Source organism: Mercenaria mercenaria, chromosome 4 (genome assembly GCF_021730395.1).
Source record: "Mercenaria mercenaria strain notata chromosome 4, MADL_Memer_1, whole genome shotgun sequence".
NCBI lineage: Eukaryota > Metazoa > Mollusca > Bivalvia > Venerida > Veneridae > Mercenaria > Mercenaria mercenaria.
The window spans coordinates 6,740,268-6,765,417 of record NC_069364.1 but is presented as its reverse complement, the minus strand read 5'-3'; the positions used below and the strand labels follow the sequence as shown (position 1 = coordinate 6,765,417).

Sequence of the window (25,150 nt, the reverse complement as noted above, 5' to 3'; positions counted from 1 at the left end):
GTATATTGTATGACCATCTATGTACAAGCAAAAAGCATTTAGCAATAAGCATTTCGCATTTTGCAAAAAGCATGACGCATTTCGCAAAAAGCATTGCGCCCAGGCTTTCCATATTATTTCACTCGTGGAATGAATTTCAGCTGTGACTAAAAACAGAGCTGGTGCGCCCGTGATATATTACAGACTCCGGTATATACCGGATTAACTAAATTTGAACGAAAAATATCTTAAATGGCTATAGTTTGTAACCATGGTGATGCTAACCCTAACCTTTAGTCAGTATATTTTGCATATTATACACTAAATACATGTGGACATGCAAAAAACTGCGTAATTTTGCCGTGCGCTCTTATTGATAATCATTCCGGGCATGCGCAGAACGGCTGCACCAACTCTGTAATGAGAAACATTGAGGAGTTTAACATAAAATAAGACACTTTTCATGCTTAAAGTTTGCATGTTTTCTAGTTGTTTACATGAAAACAAAAGTAGGGTGTTTATTCTGCGGACCGCTCTCTGAAATGCGGCAATATGAGAGTACCTGACTTCAGTTGCATACTATTCAACACCCTTTTTTCGTTTCGTTGCTTGAAGTAAATGTATGGATATCTTGTGGAAAATAGGTCTACAACGGAGTGAAAATCTAGAAAAATATGTAAATTGATCTGAAGTACCTGAATTTTATATGAAACAAAGAACAATTGCTTATGTTGGGATATAGCCTTTCACAAACTCCTACGCATTGATCTCCCTTGCCGCTACGCTCCCATTGATCAATAAAAGCTGCGTAGGAGTTACTTTTTATCTAGTTTCTATGGTGGCTGATTTCTGCCATTTCGCGTTTTCGCCCCGCGACCCCGCCAAGCGAAAACACGAGAATTTGCAAGTTAAAATGGCGGGGGCGCGGGGCGAAAACTCGCTATTTAGCGGGGGTGCGGAGCGAAAACACGCTAATTAGCGGGGTCGCGGGGCGAGAGTTAGTAACTGGTATGTCAGGGGCGCGTGGCGAAAACACGATAATAAGCGCTGCTTAAACGCCGAGTTTTCGCACCGCACCCCCGACATTCCAGTTCCTAAATCTCGCCCCTTCGACACCGCTAATTATCGTGTTTTCGCTTCGTGCCCCTACTAAATAGCGAGTTTTCGCCCCGCGACCCCGCCGAGCGAAAACACGAAAATTAACAAGATAAAATGGCGGGGGCACCAGGCGAAAACTCGCTATTTAGCGGGTGCGCGAAGCGAAAACACGATAATTAGCGGGGGCGCGGGGCGAGATTTAGTAACTGGATGTCGGGGCGCGGTGCGAAAACTCGACGTTTAAGCAGCGCTAATTATCGTGTTTTCGTCTCGCGCCCCCGACATACTAGTTACTAAATCTCGCCCCACGACCCCGCTAAACAGCGAGTTTTCGCTCCGCGCCCGCGCTAAATAGCGAGTTTTCGCCCCGCGCCCCCGCCATTTTAACTTGTTAATTCTCGTGTTTTCGCTCGGCGGGGTCGCGGGGCGAAAACGCGAAATGGCAGAAATCAGCCACCATAAGTTTCGGTTTCGATATCAGACTGTATCACGCCAGTTGATAAAATGTAACGGCTGTTAAAAAGGATAAGATTTGATTAAATTTACTGAAAATAAGGTAAGTGTAGCAGTATCTAAAAGTATTATTAAAGTTAAACTAAGAATATACGCACGATGCAGAATATTGACAGCAGCTATTTTTATACATTAGTCGTACTACTTAAAATAGACATATCACTTATCCTTACGAATTAGCTTTAATATGGCAGTAAAGATCCAGCAGGCAGTCCAGTTAATCCATCAGATGAGTTATGTGTTGTAACATCTGTTGTTTACGTTTTTGTTTATAATTATATAATTGATATTTAGTTCCAAACGTCTCAACTTGACAGATACGAGTTTATATACCAATGGCACACCCTTCAAAGCACACCTGTATTTTCTTAAAACTGCTTTTCAACGAAAATTCTTGAGAAAGTACATGTGAAGACATCTGTTATAGATCGATAGCTCGAAAGAACGGCAGGGTTCTGATCGCTAACGCTAAGTTCCACGTTCTTTTATTTGTTTAATTGTGTGTGTGTGTGTGTGTGTGTGTGTGCGTGTGTGTGTGAAAGTCAGTCATTTACACATCCATGGTTTTGTAGGGTCCCGTTTTGAGGACGTTGTTTTCTTCGATGCTTATTTGCTTTTATGCATTTTTATATATCATGTAATTCATGTTCTTCATTTCCAGATTGCTCATCTCTGAGAAAATGCATAAATGTAATATTTGCGATGAGTTGTTTTCAACTTGTAGACAGCGCAAAAACCATAGGAAAAACATACATGGCAAGTTACAATGTCTGTGCAGAAGAAAATTTGTTTTGGAGAAAGAGATGGAACAACATAGAGTTGCAATGAAAAAAAACGCGAAGTATTATCGATGTCCTGACTGTTGTTTATCGTTCAATACCGAAGAAAGTAAGCAGACACATATGAGAACATTTAAACACGGCTGTCCTACAGACATCGGGGGTAACGAAACCATAAAGCAAGCAAAACCGAAAAAAAGCCGAAGCCGAAATAAGAATAGACATTGCATTGGAGAGCATGTATGTACTTCCTGTGGTTATAAATTTGTCAAACAAAGCAGTTTGTTACAACACCAGCAACACAAGGGTCATCGCAATCAGTCTGATGACTCGAGATTCAGTATGTTACAACATCAGCAACACAAGAGTCATCACAACCAGTCTGATGACACAAGAAAAAGTTATTTTGACAATGTTTATGAAAGGAGTGTCAAAGTTGATAAAGAGGACATGAATGCTTCCAGAAGATTAGTAGATACTACGATGAGCAGACTCATGTCTCACGTTAGAGAACAACCAGGTGGCGCCATTTTTAGTCCAAATGTGATTAAAGCAGGTAGCGTTCCAGTAAATGCTAAAATAGGCAAGGCTGATGAATTTGACACCAATATAGAACTGAACATAACACCTGCAGAAATTCGGCACCATGGAAAATTGGGTTATAGCTATCTGGACCACGGAGACAGAGTAAGCTCTTTAATCTAAGTGTTATCTTTGTTTGCTATCGGTTGTTTCAGACTTAAGTACGATGAAACTGAAGATTATTGTCTTGATTTATGATACAATGTATATAATAACAATAAATAACTACTTAATTCCATTGACAAACGACACTATCTTCCTACATTATTCCTGTGATTTAAGCGAGAAGCAAACATTTAGAATTAAAATCCTATGTCACTGTGAACATCATGAAACACCTTTGTTTAATATGTATTTGATTATTTGATATTGCATATTTATATACCCAATCTCATTACCGACTTTGTCATATTGTTTTTGCAAAAATGCGACTTTTCAGCGTCTAAGCTGAAACATGTTTTGTTGAAATTTTATGTAGGCTAGCATGAACATAAAAGGTGATATTTGAGTAAATGGGGAAACCAAGATGATTCCGCCGGGATTTGCGACAGCAAGGGCAGAAAAAGGCAGCGTCCCGGACGAATTACTTCACAATCATGACATTATACCACGTAAAGTAAAGCAAGACCTATTCAACAAACTGAAAACTGCTAAAAATCAACTTTCTTTAAATGGTGAGTTCTTAACGTTGTACGGAAATGCACGCACATGTGACTCAAAATCTTTAACATAGCGAACATACATATGTCATTAAATGACTCCTTAAATGTTTATGATGTAATAAAAAGTAGGACCTCAAGCCAACAATTCTAACTATTGATTTGCAAAGCATATAATAACTGTATAATATTTTCATAATATTTTTACAGGCTAGTCAAATGTCCAAACAGACGGGTTTAGAAGTAATCTTTTTGATCCGACTGTGTTATGAATTCAAATGCCGCATTCTCAAAGTTGTTAATAATAATCAAAATAATTATACTTATAATATCTTTGATTAAAGCAGTTAACACATTAAGAAGTACAAATGTATACAAACATCATAGACATTTTTATGTCAGATGTGGCCTTCTGAAATTAGAATGAATAAAAAATAAATTTGCAATCAAAAATGAAAAAGCTTTAATCAATAAAACAAATAAAGTTTCTAACAACCAATTATCATTTACACATCAGAGATCGTGTCACTCCTAAATTTTGGGATAGAAACTCGTATTTAAAATATCATCATACAAGAAATTCATTAAATTGATATTTAAAACAGGAACAACAACTTCTTTTAATTACAATTAAGTGTGTCTAACACATTTAGTTACACTAATGATGGCCATTGCTGCATTCATTTTATTTATCGATAAATACCCAGGCAAGCATTAAAGCCCTGCTCTGCGGCTATTCAAGTTCTATTGTGTGTATGCAACCCATGATTACAATAGGTAACAGTTAATAGCCACACGCCACACTTTATTTCATAGTTCGTAGTCAGAATTTTCATCCTTTTTCAGTGACAATTTAAGGTTAAAAATTAGGACTGGAGCAGGTCTTTATAATGGGCCCGTAATAACAACAGGCAATTTCCGTGCGATTCAGTATTTTTCGTCTGCTTTTTCTGCATCTTTAGGCCAAAACAGATAATTGCTCATTCATAACAACCGGAGACTGCCGAATTCGAGTATGGATAGTATCTGAATCGAACGGAAAAGCCGATTGGCATAGGTCTACAACTTGAAGGCACATGCGACAATATTTGGAGATCCTCTGAAAAAAACTGACATTCCAAACATGCTTGAGGATTTTCTAACATGAAAGTAGTCGGCATTGATAAGGCTCCAACCAACAAGGATGAGTGGCAAATGATTTAAATTAGCAACATCAACCATTAGATGTTTAATTCTTAGGATATGACTTCATCCACAGCTTTTAATGGTTTATGTTTAACATTTGTACTATGTTATTGTTTAATAAACTTTCAGATGTCGATATAAGTACAAAAGCACATGGTCCAGCTTTAACGATGACAATTCACCCGCCAAAAGAAAGCGGTGTAAAACATGATATAAGCGTAGATGTGACACCTTCTCTAAAGTCTGATGTCTCCGTAACAGAACATGGATGGCCTCGGCCAGCAACAAAGAGGGCATTTGGTGAAGAACTTATACATGAAGTTATTCAAACAGGTACGCATTTGGTACCAAAGAAAGATGAGTTTTGGTCAGTTTCATACTCGAAAGCTGAGCGGATTCTTTTGTCAAGAATAGATGAAGGCAATGGATGTAGGAAGAAAGTGTACAAAATGATGAAGAAGCACGTTCAAACAAGCAAATCACAATCAACAGACGGATTACCAGAGATTTCCTCTCATATCTTAAAGGTACTTCTATATCTATGTAACAACTTCCAACGATCCTAAATATAATTGGATTAGAAACTCTGACAGATCCATTCACAGGATTATGCGTTAACTGTTTTCTGGACTTAGAAGATACACGAGAAATCACTGTATTTCCATAGCCTCAGTCAAAGCGGCTGTTGCTAGAGATACTCTGATTTCACTCTCCGAATAAAATATGATGTCCCGTTTCTACAAAAATATTTTTGCTGCAGTTAGGGGCGTCGTAATTTATGTCATTTAAATTATTCAAGCTTTGGTGATGGAGACTCAAGGCATTATTTTATCACGGGTGGCCATCTGGGTAGAACCACTTGCTTTCTGTAAGCAGCCGGATAGCTTCTTCACATAAACTCTAAACAACAAGTTGGTTTCAAACTCACACTGGACAAAAAAAAATGTGGACAATTTTTGAGAAAATCTGTTGACGATATCTTTTTTCATAAATCAGTTATTTTTGCGTTTAATTTCGCCAGATCAATCTTTGTTGCTACCCATTTCAGAAAAATTGTAAATACTGGCAATATATTTTTTTGGAAACAGCATTATACATACCAATTTCGTTATGTGAACCACGTTACGTAGTGAGTGGATACATTCATTATACCTGTATGACCACTAGTACAACATTAAAAACAGGATTTTTTTTTCTAACATTTTACTGAATCAATAAAAAACTGTTTATCCATACATATTAACCGCTGACATACATTTTTGTCAGATTTTTGCATTTTAAAATGTGTCAGTTTAAAAAATCTCTGTTTTACACATTTTCTAAACATCTTATTTCGAAGTTTAACTGTGGATGGCAAAATAATGTTTCAATACAGGACTATACATTTAATTATAGGTATTATGACTTCACTTTATGAATAATCCAAGATTGTAATCTAGAAGAAGCAAAATCTGCAATATGCGTTGACACAAAAACAAATGGTGTTTGGTAACGTAGTTCACCATTTTATAGTTAACTTTGCAGACTAAAAATTAGACGTTGCCGTTAATTTATGTTACATAATTTTTCATAACTAAAGCCAAATACTTTCTTCACATACAGAAATCTTATACATCTTATATTTTCACAAAATTCTTATTTACTATATTAAGAAATGTGGATTATGAAATTTGTGAATTCGCTTAATTGGACTAGTTGTGATGTAAAAAATCCTGCCATATTTATAAAAAAAAACATATAATCACCACCGTTAACGAATATTGACCTGGGATCACAATAAATACAGGGATGCATGGGGGCATAGCTAATGCTGACTATATAACTAGTAAGAAGTTTAACCAACATTTATGTTTAAGGATTTCAGTTGAGAGTGCTGCTTTACGCTTAATATTACAAATAAAAGTAGTGACAGTTAACGTAATGAAATGTGAACTAGATGTAACTCAATTAAAAGAACAAGGAACGAAAAGGACATGAAGCTTATGCCGAGTCGTACATGTATTTGATAACGTAGTTCACAAAAATGCTTATTTCTAAGAACTATATCCTTGGTTATGATAGAAATACAAATTAAACATGTGACACAATGTTCAAGTCTGTTAAAACCTATAAAACAACAATGCAACGCCATTTTCTGAAGTGATAAAAACAATTATGATCACAAATAAATTTATGTTTACTACGTTACCATTTTGTCAATGTATTATACCTACATGTACGTTTGCATTTATTGTAGCAGTAGCGCACCACAAAGTCATCATATTACCACCAGAAAATGTAGAAAATTGATATATATCATTTGGTTAACTTACTTGATCTGTTAAACGACGACTGGTTAAAATCTGATTGTTTGTGTTACTTTTATTTGATGAAATCACAGATAGGGCGCACCATCCTTGTTTACACAGAACACCGTGAAGTGTAGTCAGTCCCCATGTGTATTTCTCCATAAGAAATTAGTCCTAGGTTTAAATATAAGACATTTTGCTAATTTGATTTAACGTAGTTCACGGTAACGTAGTTCACAAAAATAGGTTAAGTCTGTCTGATTTAGTAAACATGATGCACAGTAAACTTTTTTGCTTTAATATAATACTGTTTACTTATATGTATTTAGTGAGAAATAGGCATACCTTTGATTTTATTGCATATAGCAGTAATGTATGGTAACGTAGCTCACAAAATAATGTAAAATTAACAGGGTATCGATTTTAAGGGGATTGTTTTGAAATTGTATCAAGACGTATGAACGAAATAATTTCTTATTGTACCTTTTCTATGTTTTGACTGTCTTCGAGACTGATTATAGTACATTTCTGTGATACATTAGAGGCAACAATTTTGGGTTGCATTACTATCCTGTCTTACAATGCTTAATTAGATAAAAAGAATAAAATGAAAATGTTGCTTAGTTGAAAAGATGATGGCTTACTATGACATATCATAACAGCGAACAAGTGTGTTGAGTTTCAATCCATTCCCACAAGTGGTTATTGGGAGAGCAGTTAACATACAGATACATAACCAAAAATTTCTAAGTCGAGAATGGAGCATGATTTCATTAAATATAAAAAACAAAGAGCTACGAAACATGCGCATGGCACGCCAGATCATCTCTATCAACAAGTATATGAGGTTTTGACGCATTCCCATTGGCGGAACCTGCGCACTGCATTTCAGAACATCATTGTGAACAAGGCCGTAAGTTTAAGTTCATTACTGAGATATCAGCTGGCCTGAAATACTTATCATAAAACATACTAGTTCGAAAAAAGTGCATAATTTTGTAAAAAATTAAAATAAAGTAATAGAACCTGTGCACTACATATCAGTTCATTACAGAGAAAATGTATGTGAATTTAAGGTATTGGACCCGTAATAGAGTATCTCCTTTTTGAAGAGTATTCAATGCCTACCATAAACCTACTTTGACAGCAATGTTCAGGGGGTTGTAGGTTCAAGCCCCACTGGAACCAAATTTTTTTTCCATATTTTACCTTTTTTTCTAGTAAGGTTTTTACTTCTTTCAAGACTTATTTTGGATGTATTGTACAAAAGTGGAAAATTTTCATTTTATAAGCGATTTCTTGCTGTTCATAGTGAGTTTACCTCTGAATCAGGAGGGGTACAGTTAGACATTTTTAAAAATACTGAGTTACATGCGGTAAAAGTTCTCTATTTTGCCTTCATTCTTTAGATATTGTGGAAGAAATGTAGGTAGCTTTTACTTCTGCCCCAAGGTTATTTTTGAATGAAGTGAGGAAAATTCAAAACAGACACACAGGATTTGACCTTAATTTTTCAATGTTGGAGTCAGAATTCTGTCTCATTAAATCTGTTTACTTGAGGCACCCTAGAAAAAAATGATATTTACTGTTTTATTTTGTGACTAAGGATTGTTTAACAACAGTTTTATGTTACTTTTATCAAAATTAATGCTGTAATGAATTCTCTGCAAACGTTTTAGATAGTGGCCATCACATTGAAATTTGTCTGTACTTGAGCTTGAGGAAATACCATAAATTATACAAAATTTACAAATAAACGGCACGGTAAAAGTTGTTTATAATTTGCAACACAGTGCAAAACATGGTCAACTTTAAGAATATACCAAGCAAATGCTATTTTTAAACATAACTATTAGGGGTCTAATACCTTAAATCCATTTCTACATGTGGTTACTGAGAAAGTAGCTTACATACAAACTTAACAAACAATTGCTATGCTGAAAAGGGGAAAAATTGCAAAATGCAAAATAAGTTATGAAAGTTGAACATTGCATGACAATGCATCACAGTGAACAAGTGTGTGATCTTATTAGTGGATACTGTGATGCCAGCTTATCCGGAGTCATATCTCAGACTTAGTTGCAAGGATTTCAATCATCCATGGTGGAATTGTTAGCTGCTGTAGGGCAATTTAGTCCTGCAAGTTTCTTATAGATTAGTTTAAGAAGACAAGAGTTATGGCCATTTGCAGTTATATATATAGTGTTTTATTCAATTATTTTGTTCATCCGGAGTTGTATACATGTATCTCAGAACTGGTTTGTAGGATTTAAAAAAATCAAAGTAGAAAAGTTAACTGCTATAAGGAAATGAGGCCTTACTAGTTTAAGTTCGATTACTTGAGGACGACAAAAGTTATGGTCCTTTGTATTTATTTGTATATTATATGAATATTCAATTTTCTGTCCGTCCGGAGTCATATCCAAGACATGGCTAAAGAATTTCAATACAACATTGTAAATATTTTAACTGCTACACAGCAATGTAGCCGTGTAAGTTTCATTCAGATTGGTTGAGGAAAAATATTTATGACCCTTTTCAGTTATATTTATTGTACATTATATATTGTTTTATTCGTTTGTTTTGTCCGCCCGGAGTCATATCTCAGAACTGGTTTGTATGGCATCAGTTAAACATGGCACAAAGTTTAATTGCTATTATGAAATGTGGGCCTGCAAGTTTATGTTGGATTACTTGAAGAAGACAGAATTTATGGTCCTTTGTTCTTATATGTAGTACATAGATATTCCATTTCTGTTCATCAGTAGTCATATCTCGGAATGGTTGAATGGATTTTAACAACATTTTATTAAATGCCCTATGGAAATGCGGTCTTGCAAGTTCAGATTGCTTGATAAAACGAGTTTTATGGCCCTTTGTACTCTGGTCAGTAGGGTCAAGGTCAGTGTTAAGGTATTAGATCACTAATAGAGAACCTCCTTTTTGAAGAGTATTTAATTCCTACCATAAACCTACTTTTACTGCAATTCTTAGGGGGCGTAGGTTCAAGGCCTACTGGGACCAAAATTTTTTTCTTTATTTTCCTTTTTTACTAGTAAGTTTTTACTTCTTTCAAGACTTATTATTGATGTTTTGTACTAAAATGGAAAAAGATGAATCTTATAAGCAATTTTTTGGTGTTCAAAGAGAATACTTAAACAGAAGGGGTAGAGTTACACACCTTTAAAAGTATTGAGTTACACACGGTGAAAGTTCTCTAATTTGCTTTCACTCTAAGATTATATATTGTGGAAGAAATTTAGGTAGGTTTTACGTCTTCCCTAAGGTTAGTTTTAAATGGTGTAAGCAAAATTCAAAACAGAAACTCATCATTCGACCTTATTTTATAAATGTTGAAGTATGAATTTTGTCTCATTAAATCCGTTTACTCGAGGCACCATAGAAAAAATGATATTAACATTTTTATTTTGTGTTTTATAATTGGTTACCAATAGCTTGATGTTTCTTCGATTGAAATTAATGGTAAAATGAGTTCTCTGCAAACGGTTTGGATAGTGGTTATCACTTTGAAATTTGTCTCTACTTGAGCTTGAGGAGATACCATAAGTTATTCAAAATTTATAAAAAAACGGCACGGTAAAAGTTGTTTAAAATTTGCAAAATAGTGCAAAACATGGTTACCTTTCAGAATATACCAAGCAAAGGCCATTTTGTAAACATTACTATTAGTGACCTAATACCTTAATATCATTGTTACTTAAAGTAGAAAAGTGTTTTCTTATGATAACTTCAGTTAGGAATGATGTAAAAAGACCGAACCTGAAAATAGGTAGATTTTATAGAAACCATTTTTGTTAGCACACCTGAGCACTTTGTGCTCAAGGTGAGCGTTTGTGATCGACCTGTGTCCGTCGTCCGTCGTCGTCCGCCCGTCGTCCGTCGTCGTCAACAATTTGACTGTTAACACTCTAGAGGTCACAATTTTGGCCCAATCTTAATGAAACTTGGTCAGAATGTTACCCTCAATAAAATCTTGGACGAGTTATATATTGGGTTATCTGGGGTCAAAAACTAGGTCACCAGGTCAAATCAAAGGAAAAGCTTGTTAACACTGTAGAGGTCACATTTATGACTGTATCTTCATGAAATTTAGTCAGAATGTTAATTTTGATGATCGCAAGGTTCAGTTTGAATTTGGATTATATAGGATTAAAAACTAGGTCACCAGGTCAAATCAAAGAAAAAGCTAGTTAACACTCTAGAGGCCACATTAATAATCACATCTTAATGAAACTTGGTCAGAATGTTAACCTTGATAATATATAGGTCAAGTTCAAAATTGGGTCAGATGGGATCAAAAACTAGGTCACTAGGTCGAATCAAAGGAAAAGTTTGTTAACACTTTAGAGGCCACATTTATGACAGTATTTTCATGAAACTTAGTCAGAATGTTAATCTTGATGATCTTTAGGTCAAGTTTGAATCCGGGTCTTATGGGGTCAAAAACTAGGTCACCGGGTCAAATCAAAGGAAAAGCTAGTTAACATTCTAGAGGTCACAATTTTGGCCCAATCTTAATGAACCAGAATGTTAACCTCAATAAAATCTTGGACGAGTTTGATATTGGATCATCTGGGGTCAAAAACTAGGTCACCAGGTCAAATCAAAGAAAAAGCTTGTTAACACTGTAGTGGCCACATTTATGACTGTATCTTCATGAAACTTGGTCAGAATTTTAATTTTGATGATCTCAAGGTCCAGTTTGAATCTGGGTCATGTAGGGTCAAAAACTAGGTCACCAGGACAAATCAAAGAAAAAGCTAGTTAACACTGTAGAGGCCACATTTATGACCATATCTTAATTAAATTTGGTCAGAATGTTAATCTTGATGATTCCTAGTTCTGATGAGCGATACAGGGCCTTCATGGCCCTCTTTTTTTTATTTTAGGTAGCTTTGGTCAAAGCCATTGTTACTAAATATAGAAAAATGTTTTCGATCAATAATTTAGAATGAGTAGCTTTGAAAAAGACTGAAATTGAATTGCATCTAAGTGTTTTTATAGGCAGAAAATGCTTCTTCTAGGGCGAAACCTTTATCCCTTTCTGCGGGGAATATCTATTCACTGAATTTGCTTGTTTGTACTACTTTTAAATATCAATTTCAGACTCAGGTGTTCTGGTCCAGTGAGAAGCATTCCAGTAAGGATTACTGGCACGACAGAAACCGTGATATATGTCTGATTGACACCTTGAACGACTTGGAAACTGCACTTAAGAAAGGCCATCTTCCAGACTTCTTTAATCCAAGCTTGAACATCCTGGAAGGAAAAGACCAAAGTCAACTACGGTTATTGGCTGAACATTTAAGATATGAAAGACAGTCATTCGAAAGTAAATAGGGAATCAACCGTTTACTCATTGTCTTCAGGACTAGCTTAAAGTTTAGTACAAGGAAAATATATTGTTGCAAACAAAATGAAGGGAATTTGAAGATTAAACGACTTTAAACAATTCTATTGGATTATCTGATTAATGTAGAGTTTTGGGTTCATTTTCGATTCATTGCCTTTGTTACTAGTATTTGAATAGGATTTTACATGACATGCATTCTATTACCATTGCGTGTGTTAGGGATTTGCCTTTTATTTACACTGTCCTGTGACTTTGTAACATGGTGGTAGTGGTGGGGTTGGGAGGAGGGGGTAAGTGTGGGGTGAGATGCGCACCAAGTGGTGGTTTTGCCACTGACCGTGGTCAACTGATTTTTTTTTGTTTCTATACTTTGTGTACATTCTTCTGTTACCTAGTTCGACGAGTTATTACACTAATATACACATAGATATTTTTTCATGTTTAAGTCATATTCACACTTGTTTACAGTTTGGACATAATGCATCTCTTCTCAATTTGAAAATCAACAGATTTATTCTCCAATTGCGATCAATAGATTAAGATCAAACCATTTAGAAGCGTTATTAAATTCCTATAAATGTGTATGTCATGCGATTCCTATTTGATATTTGATGTTTACCATTTAACTCTACCTTTGTGCATATTAATGACATTGAATGACATTGTATACACCATAAACTCATATATTACGAATTAAATGAACGACGATTTTTTTATAAAACTGTTTTATTCTTTTCCGTTTCATTTAGATCACAGATTTATTGACTCTTCACGGGGTATGAAGATTTACAATTTGTAAACATGTGATCGTCATATTACATTTATTGCGATGTTATTTTTCTTAAATTATTCAATTAATTACTTTGTGTCACACGCTGTGTTAACAAATATCTTGAAAGGAGATATTCATACACCGTATATGAATGTTTTTAATTTGTACTTTTGATTTCAATAAAATACTATTCTGTTTGTATAAGACTTTGATTTTATTTATTTTACAGAAAAACGATGCTTTTATTCAGGCATTAAAATGCTAAAATTAATGGCTTGTTTTGACTTTTAAGTTAAATATCGAAATATTAAACCTTTATTCCATTAATCGACTTACAATTGATTTTGGACTTTTGTTTAGCAGTCTAACTAAAATCTAATATTTAACACCGTATCATTTGTAATGATATCAATATATAAATCTCAATGGGCCTGAATGAATGTTCGATTGAATGTATAGTCATCCACTTGTTAGATAAAACAAGTGTCATTGGTACAACTTGTTTGATTATTTATTGCTTTGTTATAAGGCATTCAGTTACTTCAAAGTATTAAATATACTGTTTGTGTGCACCGTACGCCAGCAATTTTGTTAAACCTATTAATACATGCCGTCAGGGTAAATATCAGTTGTAGGTTTTTTTTCTAATTTGCGGTGTAATTTGCGCAATAAAGACCATAAATTACTATTTCTGGTTTTGTATTTAAAAAAAGAGCAATTAATATATTCAAGCATGGATTTTTATGTTTCCGGTTACTGTTGGATGTATTGCCGACAAGAATGATGTTAATTCACGGAAAGAGAAATCGGACCTGGGAGATATTAGCTCCGTATTTAAAAGGAACACTAGTTGATTTGCTGTAGATGTTTATAAATTGCTTTGTCAATAGAAACTTTTTCCTTCATGGATTTTCTAATAGAGAAAGAATGTAATATACAGGAACTAATGCCCCTGTAAACAAAATTGGACAAAAGTAATGTGAAAAATTAAAACAGTCAATATTTAGTTGTTGAAGTTTTGACTTTGTTTAAGCGGGAGAATGTACTCAATTTGTTTTCATTAAGCTGCAGTAAAATCTATAACTTAGGTAAACTTTATTGTCATACAATGTAAGATAATATTTAATAGACACAATCTAATGGAGGATTGACCAGGTCTCTATTGAATTGATGATTATGAAAAGTTCATCTATTGCGTGGTGGATGAATCAAAATATTTTGGATAAATAGTTTAAATAACAAATAAATGAAATTACATTCACCTTGTTTTTAATTTCTTCTATTTTATACCTATAATTACGCTGACGATTATGGATAGACATCTAAGAAGCAAGATACAAATAAGAGATGAGAATGACCATACATGGTCTATACAATTAGGAAAATGATGACATTGGATCCATTTTATCTTGAATTATGTATAACACATTTGTAGTCATGCTTAGTTTGATGCGACAGAGGCAAGTAACATACATTTTAATTTGATATAACGCTGATTCCATATCCACTGACATAGAAGATAACAGAGAAAAAAACAATCTGGAGAATAAAGATTTTAAATACAAAAAGAATGATTATAAATAAAACAAATACGAGAAATATGTGAATTTAACGCGCCGGGTTAACAAGTCTATACAAATAAAAATGTAAAAGAAGCATTGCACTATGATATTTCTAGACTAACTGATATGAGCGTACTGACTCAAAAAATGTGTGTCTAAGTACTTTTTATTTAAAATGGAGGAAAAGGAATCGACAGAGGACAACCTAAATGAAAAGAAGAAAAAAGTTGGAAATTACCTGCTCGGCAGGATCATAGGAGAAGGAGCATTTGCTAAAATTCGACAAGGGTTGCATATCATCGCACGTGAAAAGGTAAAAACTTCAAAAATTCATTTTATCTGCCTAATAGAAATAAAAGTGTCGCTCTAGGAGTAACAGGGGGTTATTCGTTTAGACTTCAAAAACAAATTCATGTTCAATCAAATTTGAGTTCAACATAAAACCAAAATGATAAAAGTGGTACATGTATCTCTTGTGGTATTTGACAGTTTTGTTCTGAAATTGTGTGTAGATGTTTCATTTTTTATTTCTTTACACGCAAAATTTGATCTGCCCGGAGAGTCAGTCAGTGTGTGTCTAATTCCATAATATTTCAATTAATGATTATGATAAAATGGACGAGAGCAGTGATGCTGCTGCCGTCCGAGGACTACGACTATTTATTAATATATATAAATTATGATAATATTGAGAGTGGTAATGAGGTTCGTGGTTATTTAAATATTGTCAGTGGAAATAATCATGAAAAATTATCTGTTAAGTAGATCTGTATGTTCTATTAAGAACTGCATTACTCACAATCAGCCTTTTGTGAAAAATACCCCTGAGTGTAAGGTGCAGCAGGTCTGAATAATAAAACAAACTAAAAACGCCTTGATCTTGTATAAGCACGTACTAATAAGATATGAATTAACTTTAGAAAACACACGCACTGGTTAATATATAAATCTGAAGGATAAAGGCATTTGCTTTCATAAATTTGTAAATGTTAAAGTAAGCACGTACAATTTTTCGATTATGAAATGGTTTCATTTGAAATGTTTAAATGAATGAATAAACAAGATTCCTCATGCTTCATCTATACAATTTACATGATATTCAGATGTCAAATAAATAATATTTGGGAAAAAAAACTTTGAATAGCATGGCCATTATTCATGTCTATATTTATTTGTAAAAACATTTAGCCTTCATTTAGGATCATTTTCGACATTTACTAAAGTTTTTTTTTTCAGTATGAAAATATCCAAAAACATCTTTTTAATAAACTAGGTGTGATCACATTTAATGTTTTTTTTCCAACTTCAAACGACAAAACAAGTTTCTTATTTCCTTTGCGTATTCGTTTTAATTTATAACACTTCTTACATTTCAAGTGTTTGACACAAGTTATTTAGTTTTCAGCTCACTTGAAAGTTACTGACGACTTTAAAGGGAAATATTTTGACAGTCATCTTGAAAATATAACACTGATGACTTATCATGAGCACACAAATGAAATGAAAGGAATCGTAATGTCTGTCATGCAGTTTAAGTTCAAATCTTGTTTTGTGGTTTTATTGTAAGGAAAGATATGTACTAAAAAACGACAACAAAAATTTAGGACGCCTTCAGTTAATTGTTGGACAAAAAGATTATTTTCATTAAAAAAAGTGTAAAACAACCATCATGTTGATTTGTAAATCTCTTACAATAAGACGACACAAACGCAAAACATTCTAGTTTTACACTTACATTACATGAAACAGGTAGCAGTGAAGATAGTGCCAAAGAAGGCAGCGTTATTGAGAGAGTATGTAAAGAAAGGTGTCCGCCGGGAAGCGATGCTGCTCCAAAAACTAGAACACCCCAACATCATCCGTCTGTACGAGATCATGGAAACTGAAAATAGCTATTATCTGGTGCTTGAATTAGCAGAATCTGGCGAATTTATTAAATATCTCTCAGAGAAGTATGTTATAACTGCCTTTGCTGTCTTAAATCTAAAAGTAAAAAGTGAAAAAATGATTCTGCCTTTGCGACCAGTGTATATTATGATCAGCCTGCACATTCGTGCAGTCTTATCAAGATCTGTACTGTTCGCCATTCAGTCAGCATCATTTTGGTAAGCACCCCTTTTAACAGGTAATGGTACTGACCAAATTGAAAGATGGACAAGTTCAATTATAGAAATTTAGCAGGGTAAGGTTTAAAGATGTTATACGGATGATACATTTAGTTTAGTTAAAACGTAAGTGTCATACATTATTTACATTATATCGTCTAAAGTTTCCATTGTATCAAGGTATTTTAGTTGTTTATATAGGTCCCAGTTATCGTGCGTACAAATGAATATACTGAATAAATATTATTGCATCTAAACTATTTTCCTCTTTTAGGAAAAAGCTGAGTGAGAGAGAATGTCAGAAGTTTATACGTCAGATGGCATCAGCTGTAGACCATATGTATACATCTAATATTACGCATAGGTATTTTAATTAACGCATACATTTACATCATGTACAGGTATATAAATCGAATATGCAAAAAGGCGCTCAATTTCATTGTAAGGTATTAGATCTTACAATCTATTCAATAAGAACACAAAATGGCACGAACTTATTTTCTGAAGTTTATACGTTACATCTCTTGACCTGAAACTTATTACCTTGCGTGTTTTATGATTTTTTGCTTACAACTGTAAATCTTTTAAAAATTGAACTTTTCTAGGCTATATCGGCCTATAGGGGATTTTCAATTAGATAAAACCATTTGTCAGGCAATTATAGAAAGATAATTATCTTTATTCAAACATCTTAATGTCACAGGTATAATGGTAGTATTTGAGATAATCATAAATAAGCCACGCTAGGGTCAAACAGTTTATTGTTTTTACAAGGCATGCGCCAAGCAATGAATTAGATGAAAATATATTTATTGTTTGCAATCACTTAACTTGAAGTTAGACTTTATATTTACATTATAACTGCACTTAAGGCCACTTAATTAAAATATTAAATAATTAGACACCTCTTACAGGCGCTTTATACAATATGATGATATAATTTTCATTTATTATTTAGTTATTTATTCATCCATTAAAATTATGTTCTTTTATATTTTCCGAATTTCAGGGATCTTAAACTGGAAAATCTTCTGTTAGACAAGGACAATAATATCAAAATCATAGGTACGATTGAGAACATGTCTTTCTGTTTTACTTACTTTCTGATATTACATAAGTGCATGCACCAGATGATTAGAATCTACTAAGTTTCTTACTTTTCTTATAATTTAATCTCATTATCCTAAATGATTATAAGATTAATTACAATGATTTCACTCGAAGTATTGCTGATTTCATAAAACTTTTTCAACTTTATATATTGCTTTTAATTTGATACGTTAAAATGCCTGTTTCCCCACTTGATGACGCTCATATATATCATATTTGAGCCGTGCCATGGGGAAACCAACTTACTGGTTTTGCGACCAGCATGGATCCAGACCAGCCTGCGCATCCGCGCAGTCTGGTCAAGATCCATGCTGTTCGCTAACGGTTTCTCTAATTGCAGTAGGCTTTAAAAGCGAACAGCATGGATCCTGACCAGACTGCGCGGATGCGCAGGCTGGTCTGGATTCATGCTGGTCGCAAACCCACTATGTTGGTTTTCTCCTGGCACGGCTCATTTGTCCCAGAAATCACACACTTCCTGTCAGACAAGCAAACGATTGGTAAAGTAGACGTTTTTCAAAATATACACATTTCAGAGTACATCAACGCTAATTTATTTCTCCAGATTTTGGTTTAAGTAATGTGTTCTATGGAGACTCCAGTCTCAACACTCAGTGCGGATCACCAGTGTATGCTGCTCCAGAAATCTTCTGCAACAGGAAATACGGACCGGCTGTAGATATCTGGAGCATGTAATGTTGAACTTTTATCCTAATATACTAAGATATTACTTCAATGCACAAATTAGGTATTATTTTTTTCATTCTCATTAGGGTGTCTGTATAGGCAGAAATTTCCAATGCAATTTGTACATTCTCTCAATTCTCCACATGCAATATTTACTTTAATCAAAAGTTTAGTTTGACTAGTAATATATTTTTTTCTTTGATTTCTATATTTTTGCTATAAAATTGTGCAATAAAGTGCTGGTATAGTTTACAAAATGTTTGACTATAAACACACGTAACGAATTATTCGTACCTGTTTGTACTATCCATTAATAAGCTTGCATGTTTTATCTAGGGGTATTTGCATGTATGCCATGCTGACCGGGAAACTTCCGTTTTTGCCAGACCCTCCAAACAACCTTACATTGCTGCATTCAATGATACTTCGTGGTGCTCATATACCTGAAACTATCAGTGACGGTTCGTATGCAAACTCTTCTGAAAATTTTGTTTTCAAACTAAAAGCTAGCAAAGGGGATTCGCAGGAATGCAAAACAGATTGAGATTTGCAAAAAAAGTTCGTTTAACCTTTATAGTTCCCATTCACTAGAAGTTTAAAATAGAGAAAAGTAGAAAATTCACAGGTCGCTCAACACGACAAAAATGAAAATGTTGCAGGCTCGATTTGATTGAGCCTGTTCATGGACGGTAGTGGAAATGCATGCTACCGTCCAGGCCCTCTAGCCCCGGGTTGAGCAGAACTCAACATTTACACATGCTAAAAGTACAAAAAGCAATTTAGAGACATCCGCAGATGTATTCAAACGGCGATGAACATGGAACCTTCAATGATACACGTGTTGAGGCGTGTAATTCCATGAAGAGCGGCGTTTGGTCCCCAGATAAAGTAAAGGGTTTGCCCTAAACGAGAAAACAATGGGCAGAACTAAACAAACAGGAATTTAGGAAGGGGATCTGAGGTTATGGAGCTTGCGTACAACAGGAACTGTCAAAAGACAAAATTAAAAAGCAGGCACCGTATCCAAGGGGTGATTAAACAATACCAAAGGCTATGAAAGCGGGAGTATGAAGGCGTAAGTCGTGCTAACGTATATACCTGTTCTAAATGGTCCTATCCTCGAAAATACATAAATTTGTCTACTGTTCATATCACTATTAATGATTTGCACATTTGTTCTGGGCTAATAAACTATTTAAGATACCCTTATTTTAAGATATTGTATTCACATTTACTCTGAAAACTGTTCTGCTCTATATTCAGGTTGTGCCAATCTCTTAGCTAGAATGTTATGCGTAGATTTCCACTATCGAATCCCAATAGAAGATGTACTGTCCCATTCTTGGATCATGGAGAATCATCAGACACCATTGATTACAAGGCAGCCTCCAATAGGAAAGCTTTATCCGCATGTTCCTAAAGCTGCTGTTGTTAGTTATATGACTACTGTTTATAACTTCATTGAGGATGATGTATTCTATTCAGTAATGGAACGTAAAATGAACGCAGTAGCTGCCACGTATCATTTATTGCTAAAACGATTTGATGCCGGTATTCATTTAATGGGATTGTCTATGGGCGCACCTGCTCCTTTTAAATTACAGCATCCTAAATTGCCACCTGAAAATATCAAAGTAATAGATGAAAAGATAGGCTTCCCTGCTCTATCAAAGGATATCACTTTAATGAGTGAAGGCAATACAGGCAGTTCTAAAACAAAGTTTAAAAGTTATATTCAGCTTTTGAAGGACTCAAAACTGAAAAGTGCTCAGTCGGCTAGTGTTCGTTCAGGATATAGTTTGTCGTCAAAACAGAAAGACTTCACTCTTAGGCGATATAAAACAAGAACAGATATAGCACGGCATACCAAAACGAAGGAAGAGACTGGGTTTCTACCAGACTTCATTTTAACTTACACACAAAATGAAAACAGTGTATTTGATTCACAAAATAGAAAATCAGAAAAATTTGAGTGGGAACAAACTTTCATAATTAGTAAGAAAGAAACCACTAGGTTCGAGCCGAGTGCCAATGTGAAAAGTAGGCAAAGTGCGAATGCTCATTCAAAATACAGTGAAACGGTAAGGCACACCGACGCCGATGGCAGGAATACAGCGGTAGATGTCCCACTACAGGCTCCCCCTACTACTCCAATATCGCCAGCCATTCCACGTGAACATGTTAATGCTAAAGGTAATAACTTAGAAGAAACAAAAAACAGTGCTGATAATGAAGATGGCAAGCGACCAATAACTGTTGAAGACCCTTATCATGGAGAAACATGGAGTACATTTCATCGACAGAAAGCACAACTGGCACGTGCTGTGAATGGTCTGGAAAGAAATACCAAACAGAGCGCGTATCAGTTTCATAAACCAATCACAAAACCAAAAACTCTGACACAGAGAGAAGCAAAATCTTATTTCGATGAGATAAACAATGCACAAGTTATAGGACAAGGTAATTGAATGTATTCAAACGCTGTATTAACACTTGATCAATCAACTTAAAGACACACGGCATTGTCTTGCATCATTTAAAATATTTGTAGTCTCAGTATACGATATTAGTTTTATTTTAAATTGATTTATTCTTTGTTTCAATGAATTCAATATTACCTTTATTTCAAATATGTTTATTAACTTGCTTCCAACTTGCATAGCAACTATTTTTCGAATGATGATCGATGGTGAAATGCTAAATTAAAAATAAAAGATGCATTCAAGCCATAATCAAGAACCTTAATTGTTTACTCCATATTTCCAGTGAAAACTTGACATGGTAATCAGTAAACAAATTATGCTATTTTGACAGTGGTTTTATGAAAAGAAACTAGTCTATGGATTCATTAAAGGGCTTGAGAACATTAATGATTTCAGCAATATCTAGATCAGTAAACTACACATTTTTTATTCAGGTAGAAGACTCTTTGAAAGGGAGAAAACCGCTGCCAGTAAAATCGAAGAGCTTCATTCTATATGGACGAGAAAGGCTAGAACAGCCGGTTCACATCGTCAACTTGCCGAGTTTGCCCATTCCGCAAGCTCGTTCGGCAGACCATCCACCCATGAAATCAAATTCAGAACGGTTGACTCGAATGGGGTTCTACAGTTCCCGGATATAGTCCGTCCCCCGCCGTTCTACGATGCACGACCAGTATCTCCACCAAAACAAACTGTTGTAGATGGCGTAACAGATGTGATTAAAGTGCATATTACTAGTTCTGCCAAAAATTAGACAGAGACAACTTCCATTATTTGGCCTTAGTGCATATTTACAAGTTCTGCCAAAATTAGTCAATTTCCATTATTCGGCCATGTGGCTACATTATGTAAGTTTTTCAATTTTAAAGCGTACAATATAACAACCAGAAAGGTGTTATAACGATTACTACATGTCTTCTTATATAAAACATCGGTCCTTCGTTTAAAATATATAACATTGCTGTATTCAACGCAAATTTACCGGGCGAATTAGTCAAAAATTTGAAAATAAAAATATGAAAATTAATTTCTGATGTCATATGGTAAACACTTACTGAATGGCTTGCCGCTCAGTGGTCAAAACTATCGGCATTCAGTCCTTCGGACCTTGAGCAATAGTTTTGACTACTATCCGGCAATTGATTCAAAAAGTGCTAACTATTACGGGGTTTCTGTTGCTAGATTTACAACAGATTTGCAAATCCACGACATTTAATATGGTATACACGGGAAAAATAACTCGATTCAGGTATCATTGTTTGCTTATATCTATTTTATTACTTTACGGATTGTATTAAGATAAAAAGCGCCGATTACAGGAAATCGAGTGGTGCTTTTCCTTGGCACACAGTCCCAAAACTTTGTTCAAATACTTCATCCAAAGCCCAATGTGCATGTTACCTACACATTTGGTCCGTGATAAAAACATTAAAAACATTTGGGCGAAGTGTTAGAGATTTTTTTTTGAGAATGTCTGACAGACGTATCGCGCCGAGTAAAGCACTCGTTTTCCTCATTTCAACGCTTTTAACGTTATCACAATTAGGCAGATTATGCAGAAAAGTTACCCGAATCGAGCGTGTATACGATACTGAAATGTCACTTGGGTTGGCCGCCCTGTACATGTATCAATAAAAAATTCTCTGGTATGTATAGAACACTTTGCATTGGAACAGATAAATGATACATTATATAATGTATCTTTCTTTAGTCTTTCATGTAAATATTGTTTGTCTCGTGAAACAATTGTTAAATATATTGATAATTTCTATGTATTAAATGCGTTCAGCTGTTGAATTTTCTGTTAAATTGTTTTTGCATAAAATGTTTAATCCAGAGTTTGAAAAAAAGCACCAGGGACCAGTTGTTCGAAACTTTAACAAGCGATTAAGCTAACAGTTGATTAACTTTTAGAGTTATATTTTGACATTTTAAAAATCTTAGAAAAACAAATGTATAAATTAAGAATTTTGAACACTAAAATGTCTTTACAGTAAAATTAAAACATCATACTATAGTCTGTCCCACCTAATTTTGGACCTCCGATAATTTATTTATACTGTATGTAAAATTGTCAAAAATGGCATCGTTAATACCAGAAGGTTAATATCTCTAGGCACCTTTTTCATTTTTTTTTTGAAAAAATGTAAAATGAAGTTAAAAATCAAGATTTTGTTTTTCCCCATAGACTTGCGTTGTAAAATGACGTGACGTCCATTCCAAGATGCGGCGTCCATACACACGTCATTTGGGGGTTGGCTCACAGTTCGCTACGTCTGTTATATTTGTTGAGAGACATGGAAAATTAAAACAAACTTTGTCCAAAACTTCTACGGGAGGCCCTGAATTAACATTTTACTTCAAATTAAGCAGTTATTTCCGTTTCAGGATTTAGCTTTTTTCTGAAAATGTGTTTGTACTTACTAGTTAGCATTGACGTAAAATAAATACATGTCGCAAGTCAAGGGGTATTATTGTTTCAGCCATATATATCATAATAGAGGTGGGAAAAGCAGAGATGCGCGCAACCCATTTAACTCATTTTCATTATGGGTTACGGATGTTTACAATCGTATCAAATGTTCATCTGATAACAATCTATTAAAAAGTTGTTTTCAGATAGCGTGAATACATCGACGCCCCAGAATAAGAAGGGCGTAAGTGTTAGTTATGCCCTTTTATGAATTATACATTTTTTGAAATTACATACCAAGGGGCATAATCCTATTAAAAAAATTGTTTCAAACTGCTGTTTTGAATTCCATCCTCGCGTCTTTATTTCTCATGCTTGGCCGTTCAGTGAAATCCAAAGTAAAGTGGAGTCATGTTAAAACATTTTTTGTGCTATTGATAGGCATGGTAGATCTATAGACCATTTTCGATGGTATAAACACACGTGATTTTTTTTCTCGCAAAAAAGTACGTATACGAAACATTTACTTCTATTACAAACGAGGGCAGTATAAAGCTGTATTGAAAATTACACCAAAAACACGTTGAACGCAAAAAAAAAAAAAAAAAAAAAAAAAAAAAAATAAAAAAAAAAAAAATAACAAGAGTGTATCTGTTAAAATGATTTGTAGCAATTCAAACTTTGTATAGATATTCAGTCGAAAATTTCGTAGTTGCAAGAACTTTACCGTACTGTGTATAACTAGCTTATTAAATACATCTATCAATTTCATTACAAAAATATACTCTGGCAAAAATGACGGTATCAATTGCCACAACTTGTAACTAATGCAACATAAACACAGAATACATAGGCGTTGGAGCGAGGTTTTTTTTTTTTTTTTTTTTTTTGGGGGGGGGGGGGACCTTTTCGACGGAGACCGTGGTCTGGCAAGGGATCCCCGGTGCATTCATGACAAAACCTTGTCCAGGGGCCAAATGGACCATAGACCCCTCAAGCCCCAGTCATTGAGTTATTCTGATGCATTTCTAATGAACCACACGATGGTGTAACTTAATCGGTCAAAATGTATTGTTCTAAATCAAGAGTGCCATTTTTTACAGTCTTCGGTCGAAGCCTTGGAGATACAAACAAATAGCGCTGCTTTTGTCTGTGATATAAATTTGTTGAAATATTATTTCTCTTGAATAGACCATGAAAAATGTAAATACATGCAACGTTTGCATGCGTAAACAGGCTAAATACTTACAACGTTTTTTGCAGACGCTCAAATCGGAATTGTAGTGATGCGCTAGATATTATACTATTTTTATAAAATATAATCGAACAATCCTAGGCGCATACGAGGTTTCAATACTCACCTTACAGAGACATGTCAGAATGCAAAGAAAGGCCAAATGCAAATCAGAAATCAGGTTGAAAAGAATTAGATCTATATGATACTAAATAAATGTTATATTAGACTGCAAGTTATATCTCTTTTCCAAAATATCCCAGGGGCCAAACTATAGTTCTGCCCCCCTATCCTAGCTGGAGGGGGGGGGGGGGGCGGCCCCCCTGC

General features: G+C 34.6%; 1 protein-coding gene across 2 annotated transcripts; it reads left to right on the top strand.

Annotated features, from left to right (window-relative positions):
- Positions 1-1,538: 1,538 nt before the first annotated feature.
- LOC123550921 (uncharacterized) lies at positions 1,539-22,973 on the top strand. Of its 2 annotated transcripts, XM_053540292.1 has the most exons (12): positions 1,539-1,633; positions 2,252-3,056; positions 3,430-3,625; positions 4,925-5,322; positions 12,211-15,104; positions 16,541-16,743; positions 17,171-17,260; positions 17,906-17,961; positions 18,572-18,698; positions 19,030-19,154; positions 19,957-21,153; positions 21,611-22,973. In XM_053540292.1, exons 5-12 carry the CDS (start codon positions 14,967-14,969, stop codon positions 21,928-21,930), a joined length of 2,256 nt encoding a protein of 751 aa, XP_053396267.1. In that variant the 5' UTR covers positions 1,539-1,633; positions 2,252-3,056; positions 3,430-3,625; positions 4,925-5,322; positions 12,211-14,966; the 3' UTR covers positions 21,931-22,973. The 2 variants fall into 2 exon arrangements, with proteins under 2 accessions (XP_053396267.1, XP_053396268.1); XM_053540293.1 differs by lacking the exon at positions 1,539-1,633 and having other exon boundaries at positions 1,674-3,056; positions 21,615-22,973.
- The last annotated feature ends 2,177 nt before the right edge of the window (positions 22,974-25,150 follow it).